General features: G+C 35.0%; 7 protein-coding genes across 13 annotated transcripts in view; 3 read left to right on the forward strand and 4 right to left on the reverse strand.

Annotated features, from left to right (window-relative positions):
- Positions 1-3425, reverse strand: part of LOC132700864 (uncharacterized) — a 37641-nt gene extending 34216 nt beyond the window's left edge. The window contains exons 1-2 of the mRNA XM_060668436.1: positions 3360-3425; positions 1589-1700 (exon numbers count right to left, since the gene is read on the reverse strand). Of these exons, the coding sequence (XP_060524419.1) occupies positions 1589-1700; positions 3360-3408 (161 nt within the window). The 5' untranslated portion in view covers positions 3409-3425. The remainder of the gene's footprint in view (positions 1-1588; positions 1701-3359) is intronic.
- Positions 3426-5857: 2432 nt separating this feature from the next.
- LOC132700294 (inhibitor of growth protein 3) lies at positions 5858-7834 on the reverse strand. 2 transcript variants are annotated; one of them, XM_060667477.1, is made up of 6 exons: positions 7516-7834; positions 7381-7452; positions 6716-7326; positions 6503-6663; positions 6198-6438; positions 5858-6143 (listed from the first exon to the last, which is right to left on the reverse strand). In XM_060667477.1, exons 1-6 carry the CDS (start codon positions 7541-7543, stop codon positions 6027-6029), a joined length of 1230 nt encoding a protein of 409 aa, XP_060523460.1. In that variant the 5' UTR covers positions 7544-7834; the 3' UTR covers positions 5858-6026. The 2 variants fall into 2 exon arrangements, with proteins under 2 accessions (XP_060523460.1, XP_060523459.1); XM_060667476.1 differs by having other exon boundaries at positions 6198-6444.
- Positions 7835-8718: 884 nt separating this feature from the next.
- On the forward strand, positions 8719-11987 carry LOC132700298 (post-GPI attachment to proteins factor 2-like). 4 transcript variants are annotated; one of them, XM_060667486.1, is made up of 6 exons: positions 8722-9094; positions 9149-9344; positions 9393-9554; positions 9610-9715; positions 9767-9985; positions 10040-10174. In XM_060667486.1, exons 2-6 carry the CDS (start codon positions 9159-9161, stop codon positions 10171-10173), a joined length of 807 nt encoding a protein of 268 aa, XP_060523469.1. In that variant the 5' UTR covers positions 8722-9094; positions 9149-9158; the 3' UTR covers position 10174. The 4 variants fall into 4 exon arrangements, with proteins under 4 accessions (XP_060523467.1, XP_060523468.1, XP_060523469.1 ...); XM_060667483.1 differs by having other exon boundaries at positions 8723-9062; positions 9116-9344; XM_060667484.1 differs by having other exon boundaries at positions 8719-9323.
- LOC132700297 (surfeit locus protein 6 homolog) lies at positions 10838-11796 on the reverse strand. Its single transcript, XM_060667482.1, has 2 exons — positions 11636-11796; positions 10838-11579 (listed from the first exon to the last, which is right to left on the reverse strand). The coding sequence occupies exons 1-2, from the start codon at positions 11751-11753 to the stop codon at positions 10843-10845; spliced, it is 855 nt and encodes a 284-aa protein (XP_060523465.1). The 5' UTR covers positions 11754-11796; the 3' UTR covers positions 10838-10842.
- LOC132700296 (F-box/WD repeat-containing protein 4) lies at positions 11980-13492 on the forward strand. The gene is made up of 5 exons (XM_060667481.1): positions 11980-12182; positions 12229-12513; positions 12601-12903; positions 12947-13217; positions 13292-13492. The coding sequence occupies exons 1-5, from the start codon at positions 11980-11982 to the stop codon at positions 13451-13453; spliced, it is 1224 nt and encodes a 407-aa protein (XP_060523464.1). The 3' UTR covers positions 13454-13492.
- A 77-nt stretch (positions 13493-13569) lies between these two features.
- On the reverse strand, positions 13570-17046 carry LOC132700295 (pantothenate kinase 1). Of its 3 annotated transcripts, XM_060667479.1 has the most exons (8): positions 16727-17046; positions 16257-16392; positions 15281-15459; positions 14756-14929; positions 14456-14700; positions 14229-14405; positions 13972-14107; positions 13570-13911 (listed from the first exon to the last, which is right to left on the reverse strand). In XM_060667479.1, exons 2-8 carry the CDS (start codon positions 16378-16380, stop codon positions 13741-13743), a joined length of 1206 nt encoding a protein of 401 aa, XP_060523462.1. In that variant the 5' UTR covers positions 16381-16392; positions 16727-17046; the 3' UTR covers positions 13570-13740. The 3 variants fall into 3 exon arrangements, with proteins under 3 accessions (XP_060523462.1, XP_060523461.1, XP_060523463.1); XM_060667478.1 differs by lacking the exon at positions 16727-17046 and having other exon boundaries at positions 16230-16380; XM_060667480.1 differs by lacking the exons at positions 16257-16392; positions 16727-17046 and adding an exon at positions 16065-16164.
- Positions 17047-17193: 147 nt separating this feature from the next.
- LOC132700293 (juvenile hormone esterase-like) lies at positions 17194-22450 on the forward strand. The gene is made up of 10 exons (XM_060667474.1): positions 17194-18831; positions 18897-19031; positions 19589-19738; positions 19793-20117; positions 20169-20392; positions 21085-21229; positions 21301-21476; positions 21535-21664; positions 22016-22154; positions 22215-22450. Exons 1-10 carry the CDS (start codon positions 18787-18789, stop codon positions 22402-22404), a joined length of 1659 nt encoding a protein of 552 aa, XP_060523457.1. The 5' UTR covers positions 17194-18786; the 3' UTR covers positions 22405-22450.
- Positions 22451-25079: the final 2629 nt, after the last annotated feature.

The raw sequence follows: 25079 nt of genomic DNA on the forward strand, positions 1-25079 counted from the left end.
TCGCAATTTCGTTTGAATGTTAATTCGTTGGTATTGCATAAGTAAAAGACTTGTGAGAAAGTTCTCGCCATCGCGGGAAACGTTCCTATCCGTATATTTTAGCGGTGTGTTGGAAAATATCTCTCTTGAGAATTTTTGTTACGCAAGCGCGAAATTCGTTCTATATTTTCGTAACATACTTTAATTCGAATATACTTTCCAACGCGTTATAAATAATTAGTCAGATTTTATTTTAAAAATTATTTAGCTAATATTTAACGAAATTAATTAATTTGTTTATAGAATACCTTCTGGTTAGTTCGATTTAAAAAAAAAATTAACCAAAAATAAAAGCGCCTTAATAGTTTCTTACAAAACTAGTGTTTAAATTAGGATTAGTTTAGTACTTTACATAAAAATAAACTCTCAAATGTTAATTATATTTGTGGAAAGTACAGGAATTATGATGATAAATTCTGGTCAAAAAATGCATCTAAAAATAAAAACCTATTTTATGGAAAAGTAGCATTAAGAGAAACTAATGCAAATTGCAGGAACCATTTTCAGTTGCAATGAAAGAACTAATCACTTATTCAAGAAATGTCGTGGTTTTTTTATTTTTATGTACGTAAAAAAAGACAGCTTCTAGGATGTATGTGTTGCATACACTTGGAATATTTTAGGAGCCAAAGTCTAAACACAATATTTTCGGAGGAAGTCTGCCAGGAGGGACATATTTTTAACGATTATTTTTTGTAAAATAAGTAGTTGATTGCGATACACTGTATATATAAAAACGCACATATTTTCAGCCACCAACTAAAACGGGATATTAGTGAATCATTGGTCCTCTTTAACCTCAACAATTCATAGCTTTTGTAGAAACAGTATACTTTTTTGGTAAATGTAGTAAATAATAACCATAACTCGTCAGTTAGTATGCGTTTCTGTTAGAATAACTTAAGAAATAACGTAAAACTAATCATCAAAACTATCTTTTAAATCTACTAATGTACTGAAACTCGGAAATCTTAAAAACTTGTCTCTGTTTGTTATAAGTCAATGAATCTTTTTTTTATATTAATGAAAATTGGATTTATAATGTATAAAAGAAAAATGCTTCGCTCGGACAATTTTAACATCGATTAAGATAATATTAAAAATCATGTTTGTCCTTGTTTCGGGTTCAATAGAGTAGTCAAAGGTTAGACCTGGGCCAAACTTAGACATGTAATTTTAGAACAATTTCTGTTAAATGCTTTGTGATTAAATGTTGACAAATAAATTGGTTATTACTATTATGATAGTTTCCAATCCGATTGTGATATTATCTGCTAACTTACCATTTGTTGTTTTGTAAAACTTACATGACTGTTTGATAAAGTTCTTTATTTCTTTCTCCTTCAAAGATTATAAATTTAAATATTAAGAAGTTAAATAATACGCTTTTCCTCAAGAAGTATAGCATCAAATTCTAGGTCTAAGAACGTACTTAGAAACCTATTTTAACACCTATATTTTCACCGAACACCATTCCTAGCATGGTTTCGCTTTCGATTCACATTTTCATCAAAACATTCGTTAATTTGTTAATGGGCCCTAAAATTACCTCGTGTACAGATGAAACGCGATGTCTCTGTTCGGATCGATGTGGTGACACTTTAGCTTGCTGATTGGAAACAGCTGAAAGTTGGCCCCCTCGAAAATGACAGCGGGCGGTCCTAATGAAACATCAAAACGAATTGATGTCAAGTTCAAAAGAGTAAAAAGCTGATATTTTGCTGTAGATTAGATCCGGGTCACCCATGTTACAAGCAATAACCCATTAATCAGCGGCGTCCATTTTTTTTACCGGCAGTCGGTAATTTGGCAACGGACAAACCTCGCATGCAACGTATTTTACTAAATGGCAAAATAGACAAAAAATCAAAAAGTGAAAGGCTCATAAGCGCACGACAGTGCGAAATGTAAATGGCCGCTATAGAAACACAATAGACATATTTTTTGACTTTCTATATCTGGCCTATTTAAAAAAGTTTCCAACGAATATTTTCCCGCGTATTATTAGATGGGAAATAAAACTTTTCTCACATAGACAAGTATTTTGAAACCGCACTTCAGTCCAATTGTCATTTTTGATATCCAAGTTCGATTATTGTTAATAACTGCTAATTTCCAACTGCCAAATGATGTGCTGGAAATTAGTTTTTTATTGTAGCACGATATTGCATAACATACTTTTTTTCCGGTCTATTCATGCCGTTTATTGTCTTGTATCCATATTTGACGTGATCTATCCACTTGGGAGAACTTTATTCAGGTATAAATAACTTTCCTGCGAAATGTTTACTTAATCGACTTGTTGTTTTCTTTTTTTTGGGTGTGTCACTTTTTGTACCTCTTTTCCGAAACATTCATAGAAGTCAAACAAAGACTGGTACAACGCAAGATTGATATCAGCTACTGAATACGTTCCACTTGAGCAGCTTGTCGTAGAAGACTACAATAACATATTTTCCTCAATAATACTTTTTTTTATTTTTGACTGTTTAAAAACGTTAAATCAAAAGATATTCCCTTTTTATTTTATTTTTTTCATGATTTATGCAAAACAATTAGGTGTCTTAATTATTTCAGTCTGATAAACCTTTGGTATGTCTGAGCTTGGACATTTTTTAAAACAATATTTGTTACATTGCCTCATCCAATTTAATATTTCACTTGATGTACTGATTAGAAATGTTCTGCAATTTTAAGCCGGTCATACGAGATATACTTTAAATGAAATTACGCATAAACATAACATAAATACGAATTATTTTACTAATTGTAATTGCTAAATTTATTATAGCATTCATAATGTCTGTTCTTTTTAAATGTTTTGAAACAGGACATATTTATTAACCAACGCGTGTTTAGCCTATAACCTTTTAATGGCAACATAAAAATAACAGTTAAAATTTTCATACATATACGGCACTTCCATTATATTAATTAATCCGAAAGCTCTAAAAATTACTTAATTCTGAAGTATATACGGAAAAAGGCTTCGGTACTCACACACATCCTGTTTATTCTAGTCATTTTTATTTTCTCTGAATTTGCTCATTCCTAATAATTTAATTCTTGTTATCTTGTCTCCAAAATGAACATGTTAATGAAATTGCTGAAAATTAATTAATTGAAATTAATTCCAAGATAAATACGACGCGACTGGAACGATATGTATGTAGTATATTTTATATGCACCACTACCAAATTATCAAATTATCCAAGCGCGTTATTTAAATAAGGCCGCAATGTAACCAAAAAGAATGTAGCGGGTGAAAGCAGGAACGTGCAAGACTGCGGGATGAAAAATGCATCGAAAAATGACATACCCGGTAACGCACCAATCAAACACACGAATAGGTAATCCGAGAGACCCATAATGTGCTAAAACGTAACGGTAATTGATCGGGTTCGACGGGCTTTTGGTCTAGACCGTTTATTTGGTCTAGCCGGGCATGTGGCAGGGATGAAGCGGTAAAAATTAAGAGTGACTATTTACCACGAGTATTCAAATCGCAATCATTCGCTTCTATTATATCCGATGTGTCGTATTTCTATACTTTTACTTCTGCACAAAGTGCCTTGCCGTCTTTTCTGCTCCGTGCCTGTATAATTTATATTAAAATGGTATTAACGAAATTTAAGGTTAACCCAGAAGGGTAAGCAAGTTAAACCGTCTTTTTTTCAAAAAGCAAGAAAATTGTTCGAACCCGCGGAAAGTGTGGCTTTGTTAGCCACTTCGGACCTTTCCGGTACGTTAGACACGGATTTGGAAGCGATTGTATGTTTTCTGTAGAATTTCGGCACCGATTGTATTTTGACGTTTGTCAATTCTGTCACAGTGTGAGCTTAAATTAATGATGGTAATGTCACACGAGTTCAGTGTATTCAATGTATCAAGGAATATCTGGTGCCTGGCGGTCATATTACCGAATATGGGTAAAAGGGGATACAAAAATCGTTTCAATTGTAGAATATGTGGAATAGGCAAAAATGGTCAAGAAATTAACAGAGATATGGTTGATAAGCATTTTTAAATTTTCTCTCGTTCTCTGTAAATACAACAAATAAATATATAATTAAATAACAGATAAAATAGAGCGTCCTGCACCTTTAGCAGTGATTGAATTATTAGCACTAAATAAAAACTTGATGAACAAAAATTACTTTCTATCAAACGAAATGTTTTTAAATTAGCTGTTAGTACTTGATTCAACAGTGTAGGTTACAAATTCTTTCAATTTCGTAGAGTAGAAAATGAAGCTCACGTAGCATAAAATAAATAAGATTAGAAAACGTTTAACTTGCTAGAACATCTTGTAGTACTTAAATTACAATTTTGCAAGAAACTTCTACAGGCTACGGTAATACAAATCGTACGGATTCCTCCTTGGTCGGTTTTTTATGAATCGAACTTTCAGTCAAGCTCTGAAGCAGACAAGAGAATGATTGGCGAAACTTCAGAAAGTTCGATTCATCAAAGACCGGCGCAAGAGGAATCCAGATGATTTGCAAACAGAATTCCCCTTACAATTCGGAACACAAGTATTTATCGTAATTATATCAAAAAAATATGCTAATACCAAAACCATAAACTTTTATTATTGTTAATTAAACACTCGCTCTCATTCTCACAAAGAAAAGAAATATCTTGACGACGGGTGGATGCGCGCAATATTTGGTAAATGCTTAAAACTTGATGACCACTGTAAAATAAACTTTTAGATTTTGAAAAGTTGAAAACGAATCGATGGTATCAACAAAAACATTTGTCATAATTTTTGTTGATCAAACTGGACTCAGTTTGGTTGGACAATCTATCAAAACACATAGGTATTGTGTTTTTTTTTCTGTTTCTCAATGCATTCTCAATTAAAATGCAGGTTTAACCATCTATTCCTTAATACTATAGTACTATAAATAATTTTAAAACATTATAAAAGCGTCGTTACAGGCATAAATCTGAGATAGGTAGTGTTGGGGCTTGTCAATTGACCGACAATTGATTACTTCTTAATTGACTAGTCAAATTCGATCACAATGTTTTATGTGTTAGGTGTTATCTGTCATTATTTAATAATAATAATATACGTTTTATAATAAATTATTATGCGTTTGTGATGTCGAATTTAACTATAACCCTCTTCAAGGAATACCCGAATATGATACTTAGCGATTCGGGCAATCTCAATAATAATATCCACCCCATTTTGTTCTCGGAACAACGCACTAGCGATGAATTGCAAAATATAAATAAATAAATATAAATTTTATTGTTTATAAAATTATTTCGGTCAATTGACATGGCTACAAGGACATGGAATATACACAGGAACCAATCATTTCAAGTCAAGCAACTTTCAAGAATCAACATGGCCGAAGACAGTTCGTCAATTCGGTCACGAGTTTACCGTTGATCTGTCTCATTTCAAAATCAACCAAAAGTGAATTCGATCACGAAAATGTACCCGTTGCAGTCCCAGACTTATTTTCAATAATTCGTTATGGCGTAACACCATGAGAGTTATCATCTATACAAGAATTATAAAATTTTCTCCTTGTTTTTGTCTAATTATTTTGATATATTTTTGTTTCGCAAAATTTGCAAAAACCATGCCCTATGCGTTTATGGTTTGTGAGGTAGTTGCATGAAACTATTGCGACAGTACCCCTTCATCGCGAAAACGTTGCGTGATTAGGTAATTCGTTAAAAAAATCGTTAGTTTTGAGTTCAGATGACATTTTTTCCCAACATATTGAAAGAAAGAAAATAACGCAGAGACACACACTTCCTAGGAATGTCAACAATAAAATACTCAAAACTGGTAATATTATTGTTTTTATTTATACATAACTAAAATATAAACACAATTGTACTACATGCTTTCTAGTCTATGGTAATGGAAGTTCTAGACTACATTAAGACTTAAAGGAAATATCGAATATCTCAGATTGAATTAATATTGAAGCTACAGGCTCGCTCAGTTACTCTACGCTCAGTTTTTCCTACCACCCCTTCTTTTCATAGTGGCAGTGCACTGGGGGCAGAACCATTTTCCTTTAGGTGGGGCGGTAATACCCACGCAAGGGTAATGAAACCATTCAGATGGACACTGGGAGAGAGCACATTTAATATTTAATGTAATTAACGAAGAAGAACTACTTACGTCTTCATTATCGCAAGCGACCATATCGCCGTAAGATACTTGGTTGCACAGGCAGTACCTCGGCTCATTAGGATCATAAGTCCATTCGCCGTCTGTTACTTCGGCGTTTGAAGCGTCTGCCTCCACAACAGGTACCTCAACCACAGGAGGAACGACGGGTGTAGCCACCACCGGCTGTACTATTGCAGCAGCGCTTGCTGAAGTAGACGATGACGAACTTGAATTATTACTGCTCCACTTCCTAGAACTTCATTGGAAAACATTTCTACAAACGAGAGATCGTGTTTTTCGATTGGCAAACGTACTTTTGTTTCTTTTTGTTGTTGGCATGGTCCTGCTGGATGGCCTGAATTGCAGTCTGAGCCGCACCGGCCAATTCCCTTGGAATAAACTCATGACCATGTCCGCCTGTATTTATAGCCTCATAGGAAGCTTTTAGGCTAGCCGTCCTCCTTCCTTGTTGCATCTTTGACATAATTAATGAAACATAACCTCAAAATGTTGACCATGTAAATCACCTGCTGCGTAGCGGCGATAGCTTGAGACGCGGCTGCCGCAATGGCATTACCTGCACCCAAGTTATGCCCCAAGCTATAGGAAATATTTGAAGTCACCGGAGTTACTGTAGGAGCGGCAGGAGTTGTGTGTCTTGCCTCAATAACTGGTGAGGGCGCTACTGCTTGACGCTTCTCAGGATACTGATTCACAGTAATAGAAGTACTGCTATCCCTCCTCTTTTCGCTCCTGGGCCTACTGTAACGAAAACTGTTTGATGAAACACTTTCAAATCTATTTTCCTTCTGCTGCGAGGAAATATTTGAACCGAGAGTTGGAGTATCAAGTTCCAAAGATCGTTTTTCCAACACCTCTGTAATGCCCTTGTTATCCGCTTCCAACTCGCATTTGAACTTGTGAAGCTCAGAATCCAGCCGCCTAAGGTATTTGTCCACTAAGTCATACATTTGATTTGCTAAATGAACCTTTTCATCTGCATCCTCAAGAGTTTTATAGTATTCTTTTCTAATTACTTGATATTCGTCATCAACATTTTGAGGCAATTCCTGATTTTGATATCTCTTACATTCGCTGAAGAATAATTTTACTCGTTTTTCTAGCTCATCCATATTATCTATAGGCATGGAAATATCAACACAACTGCAAATAACTCAAGACAATTACGTACTGTGTATAGTCAAATCCATTTCCCTCATGTCTGTAAATCGATCTCTGAGCTCCTGGGGAAGGTGCTCAATCACTAAAGCAACAAGAGTAATCCAACTCAGTGTAGGAATTTGATAACTTAGTATGCTTTACTTACTTTCAAGATAATCCTCCAAATATAACATATTCGCAGAATTTAAATACGTTCAAATATTTTCTAAAATCAAATTACTGGCAACCAAAACAAATATCCAGTTACCAAAAACACAAACTATAACCACATGTATGAGATGCTGCTAAATATTTGACTTTAATCCATTGTTGCCAAGTTATACATGTACATATTTTCAAATAATATAAATACGCATATTTATGCTAAACAACAGCAATAACAAAAACTGAACAAATACTTACTGCTTATTTATAAACAATTAAAGTGCAAAAAGTCAAGAACAACATTGGACCACTGTTAAACATTTAACGCCCTATTCTATTTATGTAGTTATATTGTCAATTGAAACCACAAACCCCAATTGGTCATATATAATGACAGAGTAAAAATACTAGATCATTCGCTTATTAGCGGCATTGGTTGAGGGAAAAATAATTTTAGTGGCTTTAATCTACGAAAGTTAAGCCATTTACATTACACCAACCCCAACTAGGCCGAGTTTAGGAATTTGTGGGTTCGATTCCCACCGGGGCCATGGGTGTTGTGTGCGTGAAAAATTGTTATCGGTCAATTTTTCTCGGCGGATGCTGGAAAATGGATGCATATCCGAATTGAGTTGAGCACGGCGTAAAAAAAACGATACAAAGAAATATAATAAAATTATGATATTTGTAGATAACCAGCTAATTCTGTGGTGGAACATTGCACATGGCGGTTTAATCTCCGCTCCCACCCTGCCGAATCTGTTCTAATAGTCCCAAAAAGTTCTGATATCGGTTTCTTTTTGTGTGAATTTTGTTTTGAAAGTATTGGAGTATATTTTAAAAGTGTGCGGATGTTTTGTTTGGTATCCATCAAAATGCATTTTTGCCAGCTGAGAATAAATGTTGGTAATAATGCCTTTTATGTGTTGGTCTGTGACCAAAAAAAAAATCCTCGGCGGATGCCGGAAAATGGACGAATGACCACAGCATAGAAGCCCAGTCAAGAGCAAATGTATTTTCAAAATAAATAAGAACTAAAAGTAGTTCTTATTTATTTTGATAAATGGATTTTCATCAAGTAAAAGCCACCTCAGTTCAAATGCAATTTTCTGTTCCTCTCTCTCCATAATCAGCTGATTCTCGCTATCTTTCTTGTGTTGTCAATCCGTTAGTATTAGATCTATGCTCGCATGTGGTGGTAAACATATTTTTTCATAAAGTTTAGTCGTTTAATTGAAACGTCCGTACATAAAAAAGTATCGTTTATTTGGTCAAAATTAAAAAAAAATAAAATCGAAACATCAAGCACATTGTGCTTGAAAGAACGGCACCGTGTGTAACACCAAAAAATTGACGGTTGTCGGAATGGACGGCTGATCCTAGCAGTTTGTACTAGATTTATTGGACTTTCATAAAGAAGTAGAAGTACAATATTTTGATCAAAATTTGAACAAATGTCATGTTAGAAAATGATGTCAATTTAAATTAATTTCATGTATTTTATTTACTTCTCATTTTTAAATGGAGGGAACCAGCACGATGGGTTATGTACGCTTTTATTCGCAACACTGTTAAACTGGGTTACTTGCTTAGTCTTTTAGAATGACAAAATCAGACAATGACAATAATTGTAGAACTGTCTCTATGGAGGGAGATGGGGACTTAATTGAAAAAGCCCAAAACACGAAAAAGGAACTAATTGTACACTACAAATTGAATTTTAAATGTGTTTGTCTCGTTACGGTCTCCATCCCGTCAATAGCTTTGATAGTGTGTGTCATATCAGCAGTGGTATTCCAGTATGATGATGTACACGAGTCTCATTGCCAAGTTGGTTTCAAAATAGATAGTGAAGAATTTTTAGCATATATTTTTTAGGTGTTTAATATAATTCCTTCCATAAGTGCTGTAACGGGAATAAGTCCTCAGCGTTATATATGGAGAATTAGTATTGCTCTTCATGTAGGTCCCAGAGTCATAATTTGTGCAGTGTACAATGCATATCAGCTTAATTCCATAAAAGCCATTGCTCCACTCGAGGTATGTAAAAATTTCTAAAATATGACTGAATATAACCTTTATTGGTTTTTGTCAGAATAAGATGAGAGCACAAATGTGGTTGAATTTGGCATACATTCTTAATCTCATTGAAACTGGAGCTTTGTGTGGAGTTACATACATTTCTAATGTAGAAAATTATCGTAAGTTACTTGTTGAGATGCTCAAACTTTTGCTAATACATTTTTCAATAGCGATGCACGAGAAGCTCTTCATAATGTTTATGATAAGCAGTCTGGGACACATGATAGCTTGCATTCAGGGTACTAAATTTGCAGCAGAGACCAGAAGAGATCTCCATTTAGTTAAAGAAGGACTCAAATATAAACAGAATTTGTTGATAATGTCTCTATTCAGCACTGTTACATTAATTGGTTTCTTCTACTTGCACCGTTGGTACTGCATGAGATTGGGTGAGCTGATGGTATTCTTTGGCTAAGTTAGTTCCACATATGATCCACTTTCAGCATTTAGCATCTTCTCATTGAGTGAATACATAATAACAGCTGCAAATGTAGCTTTTCATATCTCGGTTATATTAGACTTTCCAACTGAAGATCTGATTGTAGGAAAAATCATACATACCAAAAAAATTGATTAAATATAACAATGTGATCCTCAAATTCAACTTTTCTAGTCAAATAATAACATTAATTAGATATTTTAAAGTAGTTTAGCAAAGGACTCTCCATCAGTATTAAATTTAATAGAGGTACCAGATTTTACTGACCTAGGTCTTAGAGTTTAGCCCGACAAGGCTTTAATTTGTATGAAATTTTAGACAAATTTAATTACCAAAACTAGATGTAGGGTTTTGCAATAAAAATGCCTTATAGACTCTAACAAAGTTAATTTATTAAACAATATTCCATACTAGGCATAAGTAAATTGTAGATGTACACTTCCTCTAAAGTTCTTCCCAAAAAAAAAGTATTTAGAAGTGTTTATAGGGTTTTCCCAGCACAGGAAACTGTATTGTTATATGATTGTTTACCATTTGTGTGATTTTGGCTTGCTGGAATATTCTTTGGAATTATATTTTGGGCCAAAAATTTTATCGTCCTATATATGTTGACATGGCAAGTACTGCTTTCAATATTCAAAATGGGTATTTAAATTTAATTTAACTTTAAAAAAACTTTGACTTGTGAGAAATCTCTTAGGATTTTAGGTATGTTATAGGTGGGTATATTACTCGAATTTTTGTAAATAAAAAATAAAATTCCACTAAATCTAGTAAGTGTTTATTTGTCACAATTTTAAAATAGATTTAAAATCCAGGAATTATCTTTCCTTTTTTTGCAGCTTTTTTCAAATTTTTAACTTTTTTATCCTTTTTCCTTCTTTGGATATTCTCTGTTCTTTTCTTCTGCCTCTCTTCCTTAGCATTTTCTACTCCTTTTATCCTAGCCTCCCACTTTTTTTTACTAGATCTTACCCTCTGCTCCTTCCTCTTAATGGTTTTCTTTAGTAGAGTAGGATCATCTTTGATCTTTTGCCCTTCAGCTTTTGCTAATGCATTTTTCCATGCCCTATGTTCTTTGATAGCTACAACTTTGGTTGTGTCTCCACTTTTCTCTAATGCATTTAAAGTGATTTTTTCATCTGTTAACTGCTTTAAGATTTTTTTGGGATCCTTTTCTTGTTTTTTGGATTTCTTTTTACCTAAATTTGCAAAATCAAACTTTGAAAACACAATTTTATCGCCACTGTTAAATATTAGTTTATTATCTGGATGTTCTTCAGTTTTAATGTGACCAATTTCAGAGCTTAATTTAGCTGCCCTTTCTAATTTTGATTGGGAATTCCGTTCATCCTGTTTATTTCTTTTCTTCATTCGGTTTTTAAGTCCTTTCTTAACAAGTTTCTCTTTGTATGATAACTTCTTTCTACTGGTTAATGCTTTCAGTCTTTCTTCTAGCTCCTGAAGTGATTTAGCTCGCGACTTTTTATTCACACTATTAAACGTTTGTTCTATGCCTTGGTCTAATTCAGGCTGCTGAAAGTCTAAACAACGCAAAAATCGATATTAAACTCCAAATCCAAAATATTGAGTCCCTTACCTCCTCGGTTTGGTATGGCGGCAATTGCGAGCAAATCCGTTATAAACTTGTTTTCATTCCGTAACATTTGCTGTACTTTTTTCACGTCGAATTTATTTTTACTTTCGGGAAGTTGCATATTAAACGAGTGGTGCGTCGTGTGGCAAACTTATAAACAATAAAATTAGATTTTATTGTTTGGTTATTTTGGCCAGTTGGAATTTTTCTTCTAGGTGCTGTATTTTGGCCATATGTCCAGTTTATGAAAGAGGAAAAGAAGAAGGTCCCCTTATCAATATTAGTGGTCCGTTCCAAGTTAAACATTTGAAAATATTTTGCTAATACTAATAATTATTGCGAATGTTATGTACGATAACGATTGCATAATAGAAAAACTTTCAAATGAGTTATTAATTTATATATTCAGCTTCCTTAGTATTAAAGACATATGCAACCTAAAAGAAACTTGCTTAAGGTTCCACAACCTTATTGGTTCCTGGGATAATACTATAATAAAAGGGCATGCTCCTTTAGTGACGAATCAAATAAGTCCTCTTTTTATTACCAGGTAAGCTGTGGCTGTCAATTTTCTAATAAGAAAAAGTTTATTTTAGATGTCGGGAGAGATTTAAGACAAAACTAGAAAAGCTTAGAGTTGAAAGCAACTGGATCAAGGGAAAGTATAAGGAATATTCGTATTTCCACGTAAAAAAAAAGTACATGCCTTGGCTTCACTTGGATCAAAAATTTTTATGGTTTAGTCGAGGGCAGCAAATTTATGTTTACAAGCGGTCAAAGAATTTTATTAATCAAACTCCATTCAAAGTAGTTTATCCAAATGGCCGTGCAGACGTTACCAAATTTCAAGTAAAAGCGGACTTGCTAGTGAGTGGACTTAGGTAAGTTAATTGATGTATAAATTTAAAAGCAAACCAATAATTACCTGTGAATAAACATTCAGTTGATTGCAACAAACATTATTTTAGTGATGGAGGTGTTTATCTGCAATCATTAAAAAATTCAGATGTATTTTGTTTGAAAAGTGGGACTTCCTACACATATTCAGTAGATTTCTGTAGTCAATTTGTAGCTTCAGCTCACAGAGATAATACTTTGAAAATCAGATTTATTAGAAATGAAGAATTGTTAGAATTAGACGACTGTCTTTCAAAGCGAGTTTGTGATCGACCTTGGTGTGTCTCCTTCAATGATGATGGAAGCCGTTTGGCCATTGGAACATCAGCAATCAGTGACCGTCACAGATCTGTTTCTGTCTATGATTTGGAGAGGTAGTTTAATAGGACTGAATGAGGTGAATATTATTTGCTTTAGATTTGAGGAATGTGTAGATTTGGAAAACACCTGCAAATCCTGTGGTACTCTGGACCTTAAATGGGATGGTCCTAATATCATTTGGTCATGCGGAATGGACAAATTGAAAAAGTGGGACTTGCGAGTTGGTAAAGTCGTGCAAGAGTTTGAAGATCCATTCCATTATAATTTATATTGCCTGGACTATGACTATTACAACACTGTCATGGTTGGGACATATATGAATGGCAGGGTTGTCCTCTGGGATGTGCGGCACAAACAGTGCATCCAGGTTGGTCTAAATGTGGTGCCAATTACTAGTTGAAATTCATTAGGTTTAAGTATTAACAGCTGACTCTGTTCTAGCTATTCTTTATGAATTCTTGTCGCGGTAAGCAGCAAAGCTCTCCAGTATACAGTTTGGCCTTCGACTCAGTGTGTTTATTTGCCGCGACTGACCAAAATCTCAACATTCTCAACTTTGACTCCTACCAAAGCGCAGGCAAGGATTACAAAGTTTTTATTTAAGCATCGCCATTAAGTTCGGTCCAGTTTAATAAAGTTTTCAATAATTTGCCTGATTTTTTACACCGAAACCTTTGCCAACATAGACAGAATGACAAGTTGAAATAATAAAATCACAATAAAACTTCAAAAACATTTTAATAATGTTCTTAAGGGTACAATGATTAATTAATGATAAATTATGTGTTGCCAAATCCCCGTAAGATATATTTACATGAAACAGATCGGAATGTTTGTAAAGAACAATAAAATCCGCAAGGCAAGCCGTCGGGGCCACATTTCCCATAGTCTCAGCTCTTAGTCTCCGCGTGATACTGCAACAGGCATCCCACAGCCCCGAAATATCCCTCGTGTTCTAGAAACAGGGCCTTCATGGTTCCCTTGGACCAATAGTCCATGGCCGAGGCCAGCAGTTTCATCGCTATGGGATTCACCCTTAGGAAGTTGCCTATAAATACCACCTGAAAAAATGAGGGCCAACATTTTAGAGTTCACTTGGAAATTTACAGTAACAATCTTACCCTATCAATTTTCTCTTGTATGGCGCACATTCTTGCTATGGAACCGATATTGTTAGTGATTGTAACCAGTGTGGCCCGAGCCAGATCCTGCCTGTTCACTTTGCTTCTCCTGTCTCTTGAATTCATCTGACCAAAACTACAAAAATGGCTATATTTCGCTATCTAAACCATTGTTTGTAATTGAGATTTTATGAAATACAAAAGTTGCTTTCTCATAATGTATAACTTCTCTCCAACTTCTGTTTCTGTTTTCTCACCTGCTTGCCACCAAATCCCCCGGAAGCTTAAACTTTTCATAATCTCCACCATAAATGTCCTTAACTAATTTATCGACGTGAGTATGATCACCTTCAGCCGCTAATTCGATCGCCTCCTCAAAGGTGTTGCAGCCAGTTAAGAGACAACAAAGCCCCAAAAAAGTGCCGCCGCCGATACTGAAATACCACATTTAAGAACCAACTGCGCCAAACTACTGTGTCCTAACCTCGTTCCTGATATTCGCCTATAATTGCTGGACGAGTAGACGGCCAAAATACTGACCCCAGACCCGATGTTGACAATCAAAAACGGATAGGGACTGGAAAAATCGTATTTAACCTTGGCACACTTGGTCTCGTCTGTGGGCTCGGCCCAATAGTAGCACTCTTTGGAGTTATTCTTGTCCACATACAAGAGCCCTTTTAAAAGCGTTTCGAACTCGTCGAATTTAGCGAGTTTCAAATTAACCTCCTAAAATTAAGGTAGGAATTAAAACAAGACCAAAATTTTAGGGGGGCAACTTTACTTTTTTAAAGTCTTCTTCGAATTTGTAGGCGCCGCCCCCTGTAGCGCATACAGTGGTCACCAGTTTGGCCATGCCCTTGTATTTAGCAAGCACGAGAAAATTTTTCATTTCCGAAGTAGGAAATCGGATAAAGTGCAAAGTGCCAATAAGACCTCTTATACATACATTGTCCATCTGAAAAGGAAAATTAATTATTCTTTAACAATTGGTTAGTTTGCTTTAAAATCGATGGGCCCATATTTCTCAAAAAAATGTACCTCCATGAGCCTTAGCTATTATTAAAAATCGAAATCTTAGCTTCAAGGTCAACTTCAAGGATATTTGTTTTTTAGCTGCTGGTCACAGTTTGATTAATTTTCGACATTTAATCTTATCTAAATAAGCATTAACTTTATATTAAAATGGCTTAGTAAAGATAATGCTGGTGAGCTTCTATAAATATTTTTCGCTACCTAAATTCATGGAAAAGTGGAATGTAGTTTTCACAATTATAATTATTAGTTCTAGGAAAGTTTTTTACCTTACCTGGAGATGTATATCCCTGTGTCCTGTTTTCCCATAGGCCGAGTTTTTTGTTAAATACCTCCTTATATTCCGCAGAATTTCAATTTCCGACTCGGATTCGCCTTTACACATATCCTTAGGTTCAAAATACACCAATTTACATAGAGAACCCCCTATGTCCATTCCAAACCAGGGCATCGCTATACATAAATACAAAAAAAGTCTAAGATACACATAAATTCACGCGCGCATGTAATTTTTTGAAATACAGAAACAATAGAATAATCAATGAACGAATAATTCAACCACATTAGATATGCGAAGAACGGAAACGTAAAAATCTGAATTTGTTAATATTGACGTGTTACATAAGACCTTTTAAATAAGGGTAGCACGCCCAGGTATTTTCTTATATTTGCATAATTATTTAAACACATTGTAGAGGAATCCGGATGTTGCAACATCGGAAATATCTAAATTTAACAAAAAAAAATTTTTTATTCACAATCCAAAATATATGCAAATATATTCGGTTGTTCATTCCAAAAATAAAACTTACCTTTTAAGTTTTTTTATTCTTTACAAAACCAACCAAAGGAATTAGTTTCAATATAAGCAAAGCGTTTTTTTGCAAACTTAAATACCTGGGTAAATGACCCATAAAACGTAAAAACAAACAATTTATGTGCACTTAATCAGTAATTTTAGTAATTTAAAAGTTGTTCTCTTAACTGTGCGGTAAACTGTGCAAAGAATATTATTATTACATACTGGCATAAAAAAGGTGTGACTTGCAAAAATTTACCTGTTATAATAGTGGCTTTTGCAAACAATATTGGCACAACATGTGAAATATTCGGTAATTTACTTTGGAAGTTACTTACACCACAGCTGATTGGTTGTAAAATTTGCTTGTAAGTAGGTATACTTTAATATGTTAATTATAAATAATTTAACACAAATTGCTTACTACTCATAGGAACATAAAAGCCCTTACATGGAAAGTCAGATGCATCATGCATCAAGCCATTCACTTGTGCTTCACGAGCTTTATCTTCTGATTTTGACATTCTGCCGGTCATCATATAGTGCAGACAACTTCTACAGCTGTGGGGAGCCATATACTGCAAGTCCTACAATATTACCAAGTAGTTAAGTGACTTAACTGGGAAAATACAACAATTTCTCTGCACCTTGTAAAAACACATGTTCACAAGGCAAATTGATGTTCTGGAATGTTTATTTACAAAGGTGAACTAATTTTTCTGAGCAGGTATAGTTTCTAAACATAAAAGTAATATGTTTTAGCAGTCAACTTAGTTTTGCCTTGAAACAACAAATATCATTTTTGGAAAAACAAACATGCATTCTTAACACCTCGTTATAAATTCATTATTTGATAAACTGCATATTTTTTGTAATGGAATTAATTAAGTCCCAATGAATATAGGTAAAATTATGACTTACCTTTCTTCATTTTCAAACCTTAAGCGCGGATTAAATAATCTGCGTGAAATGCAGCGTAATGTTTAACTACCACGTTCAAGTTTTTTGTGAAAAATAATCGATGTAAATCGATAAATTTTAATTAGTTATAGATAAAACAAGTTTCGGGAGACACCATGTAGCTTCGAGTTTTTCAATCTGCCGAAGATTGACCTAGTTTTATCAAACGTTGATATCACACATCTAAAGCATTTTCGCGAACATCCTGTGAACACGCGAGACAACATTAAAAATATACAGTTCGCATGTTTACATCAGCAGCACTTTGCCCCGAATCCACGAACACTTCAAATAATGGGACCACATACATTGACCACTGACAGATCCTTTTTATGGTCTCTAGCGCTAAAATTGGTTAGTTTAGTCAAATTCTTGTTCATTTTTCCCTAATATCAAGGTAAATATTTTTTTTATTGTTTTTTGCTAACAGGAAAAATCATCCATTAACATCTTGTGCTAGGATGAAATAGGTCGGAATTCTTATTTGTAAACTTCTCTATCCTTAAATTTAAATTATAAAATCTACGTATTTTGATTTGTCACAATGCTTAAATTTAATGAAAATGCTAAGTTAAATTAATGTTGCCTTCTATTGGCCAGGACGGAACAGAGATAAATTTCGACTCCTATACCATACTAGTTTCGTCTATTGTTCTCTGTGCTTGGATGTTTTCAGTAGCGGACAAACTTTTTACTTTTACTGCAAAATTATATATTTATTAAATTTAAACGGCAGAAAAATCAATCAAAATAAATAGTGCAATCGAATTCTATTTTACATCATTTCTTTGTTTTTATTTTTAATTTAATTACCCCAGGATTAGGAAGCTATAAAAATGTAATGAAAAAATTTTAGTTTGTTTTCCAGAAATGAAAATAGATATAGTGGAACATGTACAATGAAAAAACATACTTCAGACGTACAAAGGACGAATAAAATGAGACATATCCAAATAAAATAAAGTGAACCTCAGCATGTGGGACGGCGCCCTTTAAGAGGGTCAAAATATTCCATTTCTACATTTTACTGTTTTGTTTGGTTGGTCGATGTAATAATTATAATTCAAAATACTGAAAGGTTGGCCAAAACATTTATATAAACTTCGATTTTCTGGCCTAATATTAGGCATAAAAATGTCACTTTCAGGATTTATCTCACAAAATCACATTTTACCTCCACTAAAAAAATGTTTTTTTTCTTCCTATTAGTCTCTTACTTTGGGCAAATACAAAGAGTAAAGCAAACACTTTCAACTTTAACGATGGCAACCCAACGGTGTTGTTGGCATTTTTTCCAACCAAAAGACGGACAGTTCAAGGCCGGGAACAAACAACCATAGCCTTGGATGCCAGAAAAATGTCCGTTAATCTTGAAACAAAGCACCAACTGATTGGATATCTCGAATCTTATTTTATGGTGATGCAACAAATTCGTTTGCGTTGCATTTTAGCCTAGACCGTTATTGTAAAATAAAAATTTTTTATCGTCTCTACATACGCTCCGATGCAAGGGCATCGTAGTTTTCGAAAAACAAAGCGTTTGGCACTTATAGAAAGCCAGGATCGTACGCAGAAAATCCTGACCTTTGAATGGATTATTTCAAAAAGTGGTCCTACTAAATCTTTATGTGCAAACTCTGTTAGTTACAAAAGTGGAAAATTGAGCAGAGCTCATACAGATGGCGCTGCCAGAGGAGGTTTATTTCGCTAAACACCAGTCAAAACCAAAAGAAGGAATCGACAAAAATGGGACAGGAGTTATGTCGGGTTCAAACGGACAGAACAATTTCGGCCCAGAAAAAATGTAAATTGCAGTGTTAACCATCGAAATGCAGTACCAGAACTCCGATAGTCCTTTAAAAAAACGCACTTTTCACGATATTTTTGTAATTATATAGGCCGATTTAAATGAAAACAAGGAAGCGAAAAATATTACTTGGACCGATCCTGCCCGTGCACACATAATAAATATACCAAAAAACCTTTCCACATTTCTATTTACAAAATAAGCGTATTATAAAATGGCAATACGGTATTTATGTTTGTTACTTCCTGTTATCGTTATGGTAAGCGCGTTTTGATTCATATAAACGATGTTGTCCGTTAATTGGTCTAGATTTAATTCGGTTAGAGCGCTCAAATCCTAGTCGACACCGAGAACGGAAAGGTGAGGGGTAAAACGCTGACTAGCCCCTCCAACAAGACCTTCTACGCCTTCCAAGGTATCCCATACGCTGTCCCACCTATCGGCGACCTAAGATTTCAGGTATATAGATACATAGTTACGTACTAATTTGTAAAAAAATCAGGAGACAACAAAATGTAAAGAAATCTCAACAAAATCAACAACTAACGACAATAAATAAATTATCTGATATTTCTAATTAAAAGTCCTATCTAATTAGCTTTAATATTTGGTCACCTTGTATAATATGCGATGTTTAGGAAAATCACGTTAAAGTACAAGTAATTTGTAATCTATTACTAGTTTTTATTACTTTTATTTAATTTATATTAAATTTAAAATTGAAATAAACTGTGGCATATATGAGGTTGTTGTAACACCATAAAAAACTATTACTTAAAAACTTTATCACGACTGCCGTATTGTACCATTGCTTGAGATCACCTTTATTCTGAAAAAAAATGATGACTGAAAAAATGGGTTGCCAGAGCTAAGCCCGTGGTACATTGATTTAGCAAACCAAACACCCTTTGATTGGTACTGCAACGATAAACTTGGCGAAATACCAAGTATTGAGTAAAATGATGGTTCCGGGAGAATAACCTCAGAGCATTGGGTTATGCAAAATGACCTTGTAGGCTACCACAGCCTCTGGGAAATGGGATGGCATATTCGACGCTACCAAAGAGGGCAAGAGTTGCATCGGGGCTGACTATAACCACAACCCTGAAGACCAAAGTGAAAATTGTTTATTTCTCAACATTTACACCCCGTCGCTGGATCAATCGGTATTCCTCAATTTTGAATTACTCTAAACCGATGTACCAGAATTCCAAATTTAGGCAAAGTATCCGGTTCTTTTTTGGATTCACGGTGGGAGGTTCGTAGCCGGTACGTCCAAGTATTCTAGATACGGAGCCGACTACTTAGTCGACCAAGGAGTGATATTTGTTAGCTTGAATTATCGACTGGGTCCTCTTGGATTCCTCTCCACCGAAGATTTAGCGATTCCCGGCAACGCGGGGCTAAAAGATCAGCTCTTGGGTCTCGAATGGGTCAATAGAAACATAGAGGCATTCGGTGGGGACAGTCAAAAGATCACTATCGGGGGTCAGAGTGCGGGAGGCAGTTCGTGCGGTTTACTTGTTCTTAGCAAGAAGGCCAAAGGTACTTCCGTTTTAGTGGCAGTTTCGATTTCGCATCACCCTCAAGTTTTAGGGTTGTTTCGGGCAGCCATTTGCCAGAGTGGTTCTGGGTTGGAGGAATGGGCGATTTATAAGTCTCCAAGGAAATACGCTTACAAAATGGCAAATTTGATAGATAGCTCCGTGACGGCGCAGAGTCACAATTCCGAGCAATTGCTCGAGTTTTTGAAGCGACGCAGTGCTAGCTCCATAATACATGCGACGGGAACACTGGGCGCAACCGAGCCGAAGGAAGACGTAAGTAAACTGAAAAAGGTATGACTAGCACAAGAAATTGTGCTTTTTAGTTTTACTTTTCGGGCTATAATTCGATTCAAAAATTGTTTTGGTCGAATATTGTCAACCCCCTAAGTTTCTGAGCACTGAACATTCAAAATATGGTTCTAATTAAAAGATGTTTGGGCTAGTGAAGTTGACGAACGACCTGTAGTGCTAACTTAACTTATAGTTCTCTGGGAACTCTTATTTCTTAACAAGTGATTTATCTTAGCTCCAATATTGTATAATCGGCTCATCTTAGGGCTCCAACAGACATCTTGATAGTTGACTTAAACAGTTGTTCTTATTGCTGACTCCTATATGACTAAAGTATTTCATTAGAAATTCAAGATCTGAATTTTTTGTACCTTTGAGTTACTGCTCTCTCCTAATATACAGGTCATCCACCAGGGGCCGTTATAGGATTAGCATTTACATTCTACCAACAAAGTTGGCGACCTCGGGCTAATTTGGCTTAGGGCTCTTATTTCACAACTGACTTATCCTCCGGTTTCTAACACTATTAGTGTATGATTGACTGTCTTAGGACTACCATCTCCAACCCTCAAGGATCTGACTTGTCTCTGATACCTTGTCGCATTGACTCTCAACACATATGATAAGTATTTCTAACATTGAAGAAAACAATACGAATTTCTCGTTCCTTTTAGTTCGCATTGTCACCTAATATTGAGGTCGACCACGAGGGGGCGTTATTGTCTGAGTTTCCATACGAACTCATGCGGCGAGGAGACTTTAACCAAGTGCCGCTCTTGATGGGGATCACCTCCGAGGAATTTCTATTGTTTGCCGGACGTATGTATACGTATTTATGAACTAAATTGTAATTCTTCTTTTTATTAGGCACGTAATTTTTTAATATTCAGAACCCGGCAGACTGGAATCAGACGCAGAGAGACTGGACACGATTCCGGATTACTGTTATCCGTACCATTTCGTACCGAAAGATGGCGCCAATGAAACGGAAATTGTAAAATACATCAAGGATATGTATTTGGCAAAGGGTCGAAAGTTTAGCGATAATCTATACGACGTCGTAAGGGTAAAACATTTTCCTTAGTCGAAAAGATCGATTAACTTATACGGTGTGTCGCTTTCAGTTCAGAAGCGATCAGACGTTCAACAGAGGCGTCATTAAACATGCGGAAATGCAGTCGAAATTTACCGACGTATATTTCTATCAGTTTTCATTCAAAGGATCGCTCAACCGACACTCTTTCGATATGTTAGGTGGGATAAATGTTCTTCCGAAAAAAAAAGAAATAGAAATGAAAAAAACTAGTTCTTATTTTTGCAAATTTATTTTAATTGAAATATAAATGAAAAAACAACGATTATATATTATATAATGAGAGTTATAAATACCAATAGTATATTGTGCAACAAGTGCGGTAAACGGCATTTGACTCACGAGTTTATTTCACACAAGCGGAGCGAGTTTTTAATAAACAAGGGACTTAAAAAGTTTGCCGAACGTGTTGCATACTATACTTTTTCTACGACCGTTACCGAACAACACGAATATATTTAATTGTATTAATTAGCATTAGCATTTAGTTATTTAAGAACACATACATCTAGGTGGTGAGAGTAAGTGCGCTCACGGAGACGACTTGGCCTATTTATTCATAAGAGATTCCAATCCTGAAAAAGGCGACGGGGCGGACGAATTGACGACAAAGAGGATGGTTAGAATGTGGACTAACTTCGTTAAATATCTGTGAGTAACGTCCACATATGTACCGCCCATATGCAATTTAGGTTTTAATATTTTTTCTAGAAATCCCACTCCTGATCAGTCTGACGAGCTGCTGCAAAATCTTCACTGGCCCAAGGTGAAACCCGATCGTTTCCCCTACGTTAACATCGGTTCCAATCTGGAAGTGCTGGAAAATCCGAAATCCGAGATGTATTCAAAGTGGAATCACGTATTTCATACCTGGCACAGACAACCGTTCAAAACATTCTAAACGATTAATTGATAAATAAAATTTTTGTTAAATAAATGCTTCATTTTTCGAGATTTTCTTGTTTTATTTTATGCCATTTATTGGAGTCGATTTAACGGTCCTCCATACGTGAAGATAAATAATATACAACTAATTTTTCAAAGAAACTTCGACAGGCTACTGTAATGCTTTTTACAAAACTTCTGGATTCCTAATGCGTCGGTTTTTGCTTCGCTTAGTCGAAATTGCTGACGTTTCGCCAATCGTCCTGTTGGCTTCTTCAGAGCTTGACTGAAACTGAGAAAAACACATTGACGACAATTTTGATATATTACATACAGCCACAAAAAGTATAAAATTAAATTTATTGGAAGCCATGGAGATTAACAAAATGAGACATTCAGATGTATTGCTTAACGATCAATTGGATTTAAATATCTCTCCTTTATTGAACTTAAATTCTCGCAACAACATTAATTAAGGTTTTATGGTCATTTTTCGGTATATATATAGTAGCAGGTAGTTTGTAAATATTACATTTGATAAAGACACGGTGTTGTCGCAACTGTTGTGAAAATCTGAACTTTTAGCTCTTATTTATTTTGATTTATCTTTCTACACGCTTCGAAGGAGACCAATAATCCTTTTAAATGCAATTAAAAAAATAAGAAAAATGTGAGGGTTTTGCATTGCATTTGCAAACAACAGTTTTAGGTGTAAAATTATGTTAATCTTCTTTAGATATAATGTTATTTCACATTAATTAATGTAATAAGTTGAACATTATTATAAATAGTTGTTCATAAAGTACAAAACTCATTTAAACAATTTATATTTAAAGTATTGAGTTTCTTGTATGTTAATAATTGTTTACTTGAACATTGTTTTCAATAGATTAATCATGGCCTACTGCTACAAATAAAATAAAATAAGAAAAACTTTATACTAATTCATCATAACTAATTAACGGAGGACGTTTTTTAAACTCTACAATAACTCATAAGACAACGGAAATACGGAGTTTTCCCAAAATCACAACTTGACCATAAAAAAGTAACCGATATACCCCATAAAAGTGTCCAAAATGGGATACCCGGTAATGCTCTCTTTATTATCAAATATTCATATATTCAGAAATGTCCTTTTTTACGCAATTCAGGGCTGATAGTTTTACACTTTAGCAAACAAATATACCCCAAGCTAAACAATTTAGACTATACGCTCCCGGTTCAACACGAAGTTAAGTGAAGCGACACCGCAAGGCAATTACTTAGTATACCCATTAGAAGATTGGTATAAAAGTCCTCCTCTTGAAAAGTATCTAATACGGTCGATATGTTTGTATCGCCAAGCACGCGTGTCCATAATTTTTTTCGCATTCGCGTATGATGGCGCAAAGCAAATCCATAGAGTTCTTAAACCCGTTGATAAAATTTTTGAATATTTTGGCACTCGTGCCATTCTACGATTTCAAATCGACTTCGCTAATCCACGAAAAATGTTACGGGTTCGTGGTACTGACACAGACATTTTTCAACATGGCGATTCACGCGCCGCTTTTATTAGCAGTGATCGACAAGATGAAAACGTCAAGTACGATCGATCTGATCCTGTTCGCCGGTACGGTGGTGCTGTTGGTTTGTTCTGAAACGATCGCGATGATAAATTCTTATGCGAAAAGAGCAGAGTGGGGGTTTATTTTGAAAGAACTGATGGATTTAGAATCGCCATCGTACCTCGACATCAAGAAGAGAAAGTCGAATAAGATTTGGAGGAATTCTATTGTGCAAAACTTAATCCTCCAATGCGGACTTGCGGGAATGACGACTTACTTTATCATCCGTACAAAGCGCGACATGCTAAAGTTCACTTCGATGTATTGGGATTTTTATTACGCGATGATGATCCTCATCCTGTACATGAACATGATCCACAACGTCAAGCTGAAGTTTCAACGCATCAGCAGTTATCTGGTCGGGCAAAAGTATATGTGTTTTTCTTCCAACGACGTTGTCGTTATAAGACGCATCAGAATCATGTACTTTAAGATGAACGATGTCATTCGCTCGATCAATGAATGTTTCGGAGTGCCGCTACTGCTGCTTTTGGTAGCTGGAAACGTTAGCGTACTGATTAACGCGTATATGATTATGCTGAGTGCGCAGAATTCTGATCGCCTTGTCATGAACGTGTCGGCTCACAGCTTCGGCATTGGTTTTCAGATTGTAGGTACATTGTGTGTACGCTATCGTTGCGAAAAACCAATAATTAAGTAGCAAAAAATGAAAAAAATCACCGTTTGTTATTTTGATGGTTTAAAAAGGAATTTTCTAAATTTTAGTTAGAGATTAAAGATTAAGGAGGAGTTTTCTAAATTTCAGTTAAACGTTAGTTGTACAGGCGTTCAACTGCAGATTATTCCAACTCAATAAGATTTGGAAATAAAACAAAGTTTCATCGAAAACTTTCCCTTCGTTGAACCCTTTCTTTAGTAGATAGATGGTTTTAAATCAGTGCTTCTAACAAAACGTTTAAATGCGTCTTTGTGACGGACTCAAAGCCATATGAAGGAAAGAAGCAGTTCTAAATTTTTGGGGGTGAAACTATAAATATTTATATATCCAATATTCATTTACATAATTTTATTTATTAAATAGGAAATTTATCCTAACTCCATTTGGACATATTATAATAGG

Source organism: Cylas formicarius, unplaced genomic scaffold (assembly GCF_029955315.1).
Source record: "Cylas formicarius isolate icCylForm1 unplaced genomic scaffold, icCylForm1.1 PGA_scaffold_4__25_contigs__length_36172078, whole genome shotgun sequence".
NCBI classification, from domain to species: Eukaryota; Metazoa; Arthropoda; class Insecta; order Coleoptera; family Brentidae; genus Cylas; species Cylas formicarius.